This window comes from Anthonomus grandis, chromosome 8 (assembly GCF_022605725.1).
Source record: "Anthonomus grandis grandis chromosome 8, icAntGran1.3, whole genome shotgun sequence".
NCBI lineage: Eukaryota > Metazoa > Arthropoda > Insecta > Coleoptera > Curculionidae > Anthonomus > Anthonomus grandis.
In genome coordinates this window covers 19,664,831-19,672,791 of record NC_065553.1, presented here as the reverse complement: position 1 = coordinate 19,672,791, position 7,961 = coordinate 19,664,831, and the positions used below count along the sequence as shown (strand labels likewise).

The window sequence follows — 7,961 nt, the reverse complement described above, 5'->3', positions numbered from 1 at the left end:
TATTTAATTTGACGTGCTCGGCCGTTTTTTGATAAATAATTTATCTTTCAAGATTTTCAGCACGGATTGTTTTGGTTTTAGCCAAAAATACAGCAATTAACTTTTTCCTTGCAAAACTTAAATTTGGCAGAATTTTATAAAATTTGAGGAATTTTTCCAATATTAGTCCTCTTATAGTACAACTTTAGATGGAGACGAAATCAAGCAAAAGAAGCCCTCTTAGTACAACTTTCAAGCGCACTGTACAGCAACTCTCACACCTGGGCAGCTACATTCAGCTTCGTTCGTTCCGCGCGAAGCTGGCCGCCCAGCATCATCGTCGTCGTCAGCGTGTTGTTCAGCAGCTTCAACGTAACAGCAGAACGTAATTCAGTCCAGGTCCGTCGGCCTTCGTGGGTCGGTCGGTAAGCGAGAGCAGCTGTGCAGCAGCTGCCGGATCGATGCTGCGGGGGTTCCCGAATGGGCCAAAGGGCCTGCGAAGGGCTCGATCCCGAGCTCTTGCAGCACATCCGCGAGTGTCCCTGTCCTTGTGACCATATGGGATATGGCAATAATTTAGATTTTCAGGTAAACCGCGTTATAATTATTTTTCTTGGTCCCGCTTGTTTTTGGCGCAAAAATGTTTTTTTATTTCCCAAGTTTGTTTCCAAATTTTTTATCCAACTTTATATACCTAATAGCTTATAAATTCTATTATTTAGAGTTGAACAGTTTTAATAGAAAATTAGAGACAATTTAATTGGTAAAATATGGCGGGAATATACAGGGTGTTCATTTGAAAACTTCCCACCACGGATTTATCGAAAACCACTGTTAAAAAAAAACGCCGAAATACGTCAAAAGGTTTGTCAAGGGGAACAACTTTCTAACCTAAAATTACTTCACCCCCTTTCACCCTCTGCCCCCCAGGATCATCACTCAAGTAAGTCTATTTAACAAAAATCTTCTTATATATAGGGTATATATTATACGAAAAACTTTAAAAAGAATATTTATTTAAAACAATAGTATTTAATTCCATTATATTTAAGCCTTATTAATTCTTAAACATTACATCTAGTTTCTTATGTAATTTAATCAACTTAATACATATGTTATCTGTCAGAGTCTTCTAGTAAACTAATCCAAGCTTAAAAACATATATAATACAATACATGAAAGAAAGGTTTCTACATACATATATATGAATATATTATAGCATACTTTGAATGTATAGAGTTTCCTAAAAAGTTTAATGGCCATAAGAAAAATAAAATCGTACAAAATATTTATGTGAAAATGTATTATATCTGTGGATATGAACAGAATGTAAATATTATAAATTTATATAAAGTTAAAGAGCATTGGCCCTTGTATTTGTTGATTTGTATTTAATTCATATTTTTGGCGAAAAAAAAAACTTTTTGCCATTTATTCCGAAAAAAAATTGGTACTTTAAGCATTTCAACAGAGTTTTGTAATTTAATATTTTTAATAAAAAAAACGTCCTTTTTTTTGCAAAAAAAAATGGGTTTTATATTGTAAAAGAGAGCCCAAAATTAATCTCTAACAATGCGACATGTCGGCTAATAGGAGAGCTACCTATCCTTCTAATGGTCTCGTTGGAATCTAAAAGGCGAAACTAAAAATAAACCATAAGAGTTATGGCAATAGAATCTTGACGAAAAACACTGGGATATAATGGGATATGAGCAGATCTGAGGGAAAAAGAGTGCAATTTGAACAATCACAAAAATGCCCTTTTTGACGTTTTTTTCAACCAAAAATTGTCCTCTGAAAATTAGAGATCTCGGATAATAGGATTGAATACACATTTTTCCAGGGACGGACCGAAGCGAAATTATTGGGGGGATATAATAAAATTTTGCTAACAAAAAAAAATTGTCTTAAGTCATTTATTGGACATTACCTTTTAAAATATAGGATTAATAACAAAAATAAACGTCGTGCTTAGTTATTATACAAAATACAAATAGAAATTAAAATTATAATACTTTAAACATTAGTTTGCGTAACTCTTATTCTACGGTTTTTGAGCTTGCACCATGCTGACATAATTTTAGATATATTGATATTGTCTGTAATATCTTTTTCACATTTAAAGGCCATCAAAGAGTTAAGCCGTTCGTTTCCCATTTGAGTCCGTAGAGCATTTTTTACAAATTTAAATGAACTATTGGATCGTTCATTTTTTGCAACTGAAAATCCAGCAGTATAAATAAATTGACATAACTGGAAGGTTAATATTAATGAGTCCTTCCGTTGTACTGCCACTTCCATAATGTCATGCATAGAGCTTACATTTTTTTTGAGTTATGTCTGCATAACTCAAAAAAAAATTCGAGCTCGCCCTGCAGTGCATAAGGGTCTGGCTTGTTGCAAGGATACATTGCTAGAACTAGATTTATGTGTTCCCTAGAAAGATTTTCATTAGACAATGGCAAAGAAAATAGTTTTATTATTGAACGAAGGTTTTCTATGACATCATTTAAATTTGTTTGTAAAAATGTGATTAAAACATCCAAAACACAAATAAATTCATTTTTAAAATATCCGTACATATCTAAATACGTTGTGTTTTGATTGTTTTCATCGATTTTTTTTGGTATAATTCGCCGCCTATGATGTTTTTTGAAATCATCTTCGGGTGAAATGTTCGCTTTACATGCGAATTGTTTCGCTGCGTCAATTAGGTCACGTAATTCTTTATCATTGTTCCGGATTCTTTGGAGAATATTGGCAGTGCTTTTAATTTCTTCTACAGCATCTACAACGTTAAGCCTTTCCGATTCAAGCAATTCTGTAACTATTTTTAGTTTGTAAAATATTGTTTTTAAAATATTAAACACGAGATAAAATCAAAAGATAGCATACGCTTATAGAGACCATATGCTTTGGTTTTATTATCAACTTTGAAAAAACTCTAAAATAATTGCGTATGATCTATTTATTGCTTGTAAGCTTTCTGCTCTAGCTGTCCACCGTGTTCTTGAAAGATTTTTCAAAAAAAGGGCGTTATCCACTTGCTCCAGTTGTGATTTTAATATCTGGCATCTTTTTGCACTAGATGTAAAAAACACATAGATTTCTTCCAATATGTTAAACATATCTGACACTAGTGGACTTACCTTGCAAGAGTGTTCAACAGCAGTATTTACTCTATGTGCTTGGCAGGGTATGTATGGTATATTATGACCTACTAGTTCAGACATTTTCTGCTGGCATCCATTAAATTTACCCGACATCCCTGACGCAAAGTCATAGAACTGGAATGCTTATTTCGAAGTGTCTATTTTTAAATTCTGTAAAATATTTAAAATTTCATTGGCTATGCCAATTCCAGTCTTGTCATCTGCCTCGCTTATCAAAAGAAGTCTTTCCTTTCGAATTCCGTTGATACCAACCGTTCTTACGGCTACAGAAAGAATGTCTTTATTTGAACAGTCGGGGGTATGATCTGCCATTATGGTGAAAAAATTATATTTGTTGATCTCCTTGACAATTTCTGCTCTTACCTCATCACCTAACAGTTGAAAAATTCATTTTGAGATCGGTAACTTGTATACGTAGTATGATAAGAACGAAAATATTGGTTTTCTAACCATTTCTGCATAATACTGTTATGACGAGCAATAAGGCATACAACCTGATAGAAGGTATCATCTTCTTATTCCTGCCCTATAGAACCTGCACTTTTCATCTTTCCCCAATTTTTGACACCCGTTCTGATCCAGGCCAAATCCGATTTCTCCCTTCCTATCCCCGCTGCAAAAAGATAACATACAAAACAATAAGCCGCATCTTTCACGGTGCTGTATTCTAAAAATGGAAATTGTTTGTACCACTGTGAATTAAACCTATTCTTTCCATCACTTGAAAATTTTGATAAGACTGGATGATGAGCACCTAATTCTATTAAGTAAGATCTTTGCGAATCAGTTATATTCCGTTCTCTTAAACCAAGATCATGCGGAACTATATTATTTTCCTCATTTTTTTCGTCAATTTTTGTGTTTTTTCGATTTGCTTCGGTTATTAAAATGGAATTATTACATGATTCTATAACATCCTTACACGCATCTTGTAACATCGTCACTTTTTCTTTGATATTTAATGCAACTAAATATTGATCTACAACATCAGTATTTTCAACACCTTTTGAGGCTTCTTTTAGCAGAGGAAACAAATCCAATAAGAACTGTAACTTTCCCAAACATTCCGTCCATACATTGTTGTAGCCGCCATTATTTAATACTAAATTATGGTCAGATGCATCATCATCTTCCCTGACATCTGAGATAGAGTTTTTACCAATTGAGTCAGATTCGATGTTTTTAGTTTGGGATATGGCTAAAATGAAATTATACCAAATCAAAAATAATAACATTTGAGAAATATTCACTACCGTACCTTCATTAGATCCTTCCGAAGTTCTCTCAGTAAGTGACACAACCAAGGCGCCGACAGTTTTCATTTTCTTTGCAGGGTTATTACATTCATCATTACCGGAATTTGTCGAATCTTAGTTAAAAATTAAAATATGATTTAATAAAATACAACTGACTTAAAATCAGTAAGATAAATTTTAGTTTTCTTATGGTTATTTAAATAATTGAATTATTTTTTCTTTTTAAATCTACTACCTTATATCATTATTATTATTATTATTATTTTAAACTATATAGAATTAAAATCATAGGTAGCTTAAAAATTCTTAACATATACTTACTTTCAACGACTTCCATGAGAATAGGCTGAACAGGAGAAATACATTTAGAAGAGGTTGATGGTTCATTAATTTCTAGGGCTACGTCTCTTGAGTCATTTTCTAAAATAACCAACACAATAGTAATTTTATATTTCTATAAAATCAACCACCAACCATGAAATTTCGTACCTTCTAAACGTGAATCTTTGTATATATTTTTCCTCTTTGCCGCCTCAAAAGGATTTTCTGGAGCTCCAACAATGCGAACTCTCACTATTTTGCCCGGGTGATGTTTATTTTCATGTATGGTTTTATAGTCGTTGTTAAACACATCTCCGCACAAATCACATTTGACTTTATATCGGCGGGACTGGCACGGCTTCATATTACCACTAGCAATTGTAACAGTATTGTTTATTATTTAAGTATCAGACGAATCAGACCAATATGGCAACTGGCAACAAACAGAATAACTCAGAATAAGGGCAAAGCGCGAAGTGAACTCAAAACTCAAACAATGATCAGACCTCAGATCACCATACACCAAGTTGACCACGTGCCTAACAGCCTATCCTAAACGGAGTCGACCGGGGAAACCCCGTGCATATTATTGGTCAAAAACGATTGTTCGAGAGAAAATCGATAGACAAAAGCGCGGACCGCGCTGCACGCTGCTATCATCTGATGTCATCTGGGTTGAAATTGATACATAGGTCTCGCACAGAGCCGGTCTTACTTATAATTTTAAGTAAATGGTCGATAATATTGACAATAGTTTGCTGAATTTTATATCGGGGCCTTTAGAGGATAGCTTTTCTGTATTTTTTTTTAATATGATTTGTGATTTTTAGTCCTTTTTGTAAGTTTTAAAATCTTTTACAATTCTGACACGGAGACAGCCTGCAGACCCGGTAGTAGATATTATTTATACTCAACCTAAAAAAACGGTAAAACAGTAATTTTACTTAAAATGAAAAAAAAAATCTTAAACTATTAAACTATATCCGAAACGGAAAAAAGTATTTGTTGCCGACTTTGATAAAGCCGCAATTAGAAGAACATTACACACTTTTTTTAGAAATAAGTTACCTACAGTAGATAAAATTAATAATACACTGAAACAACACTTATTATTGCCTAATAGTTTTGTTTTTAAATTGGATTACATTTGCTGTTTGCGCTATTAAAACAAATAAACGAGATCCGATGAATTCGATTTTTTAGAAGTTGGCAAAACCAAAAATGTAATTTTTGCCAACATGCCAACAGCTCAAATTATTGGGGAGGGGTGGATCCCCCCATCCCCCCCTCTAATGTCCGTCCCTGCATTTTTCTATTAAATACTATTATGGTATTTTCGCAGAATATCGAAACCCAAACATCATACACATTTAATACACATCCCATGGCACTTATGTGTTCCCAACATTAATTCACACTTTCTCGTATGATTGACGGGGAGAAAAGCACGACATTGTTTGAAGTGCCTGGGAAATAACAAGCGGCTCGAAACTTCCTATTGAACTGTCAAACTGTTGGCGCCGTTTTTGTTTCGAACTTTAATCGCTCTAAAATGACGTGGGGATGCGGCCTCATTTGCCGGATCCCGTTCGAACTCGCGTAAATAAATATGTATATTTCTTTCTATAATTTAACCGAGTTGTATCCGCAAAATGCGAAAAAACCATTGTTCGTTATTCCGCCGTGATGGAAAATAAAAAGCGGGGAGCTGTTTTTATTAGAAAAATACGAGAAGGTGATGTATTGTTAACACGTGCCGACAAAAACCGAAAAAAACACACACACACAAAACACGTATGCTTTTCAGCTTTGGCGTTTGTAGGTTGAGCTTTTGTATGTTTTTACGCTTATTAAATGTAAATTGCGGATAGTTCGAATACAAATTTGTCTAGTCTTGTGACTTCGATTAATCACATGCGTATTATTGATTGACCAGTATAAAAGAATGTTGCGTGATTAACTACTGGTTCAATTGGCCTATTGTCTATATTTAAGCAGTAAATTGTTTGGCTAAAAAATAGCCATAATTTTTGCAATAACTCTTTGCTAAAATTGCAAATAAATTTAACAGTTACTTTTTAAAATTAGGTCATGCAGGCAAAATTCAAAAGCATTGAATTCTCCTATAAAGTATAAAATTAATAATAACAATATATTTTTAAAATCCGCTTAAGCCCAATAAAAAGCTTCTGGCAAAGATGGTAAAAGAAAACACTACATACAACTTATTACTTCCTATATTAAAAAGCCATTAATACACCTTTTTAATCAAATCATTTTAACCAAAAATCATCCTCAAGCTCTCCATTTAGAACTAATTAAGCCACTCTATAAAAAGGGAGACAAATGCTCTTGTCTAATTAGAGACCTATTACCTTATTTTCAACAATCTTTAAAATTATTGACAAATTATTAAAAGAACAAATATTTGCTTTTTTAGAAAATTGCAATGTTTTATCTCTATGGCCCTTATTTGCCCCTTATGGAAATATCTATTAATATAAAATTTTTCAATAAGTGCGATACATCATTGGTTTAGGAACATAAGGGGTTCTTAAAGTCCGTAATAAAAAATCCAGTGCCCTTTTTGAAAAAAACAAACTTGGTGATGACAGCCTAAATACGAATAGTGCTATATAATATATAAGTATAATAAAATCTAAAAAGTAATTACTGACTATAGGCGCCTATTAATTTTGGACACCTGTAAAAGAACCTGCAATATTGTAATAGATAAAAAGCAGGAGTTCTGACAGGTGTTCAAAATAAGTTTCGTTGCCCGCGACTATATCCAAAAACTACCAAATTACTTCAGTTCCTTAGAATTTACTTAGTTTAGAACATATAACTGAGAATTAACAACTTGAAAAAATATATTTACGACAAATTTAATAAAAAAGGACCAATAGACTTCAATTGCTTAAAAAAAGAGAAATTGCTTCAAGAATTGCCTAAAAACTGGCAAATAGCTTTAATTGCCTGAAATTTACTATTAGTGCTTTTACTGAAAAAAACTATGTGAAAAAATTACTGACTACTAAGATACCAAAAATTTAACAAAACTTTTGTTTGCAGCCAGTAATTTTTTTCAGGTAGTTTGTGAAAAAAGACAAAGGAAATTACTCATTTAGAACCCAAAAAAATAGGTCACCTTTAAAAATAGAGTTCAACTGTCAAGGAAAAATAAACAAAACTTAATAATATTATCATCAAACGCCAACAAAATGAGAAA

At 32.9% G+C, this 7,961-nt stretch overlaps 1 protein-coding gene and 1 long non-coding RNA gene across 2 annotated transcripts in view; one reads left to right on the top strand and one right to left on the bottom strand.

Moving 5' to 3' along the window:
- The first annotated feature begins 298 nt into the window (after positions 1–298).
- LOC126739646 (dipeptidase 1-like) overlaps positions 299–7,961 on the top strand; it is a 28,274-nt gene continuing 20,611 nt past the window's right edge. The window contains exon 1 of the mRNA XM_050445419.1: positions 299–567. Coding sequence (XP_050301376.1) covers positions 460–567 — 108 coding nt within the window. The 5' untranslated portion in view covers positions 299–459. The remainder of the gene's footprint in view (positions 568–7,961) is intronic.
- Positions 4,462–5,204, bottom strand: LOC126739651 (uncharacterized). The gene is made up of 3 exons (XR_007661675.1): positions 4,883–5,204; positions 4,730–4,828; positions 4,462–4,521 (listed from the first exon to the last, which is right to left on the bottom strand). It is a non-coding gene; the product is annotated as an uncharacterized LOC126739651 (long non-coding RNA).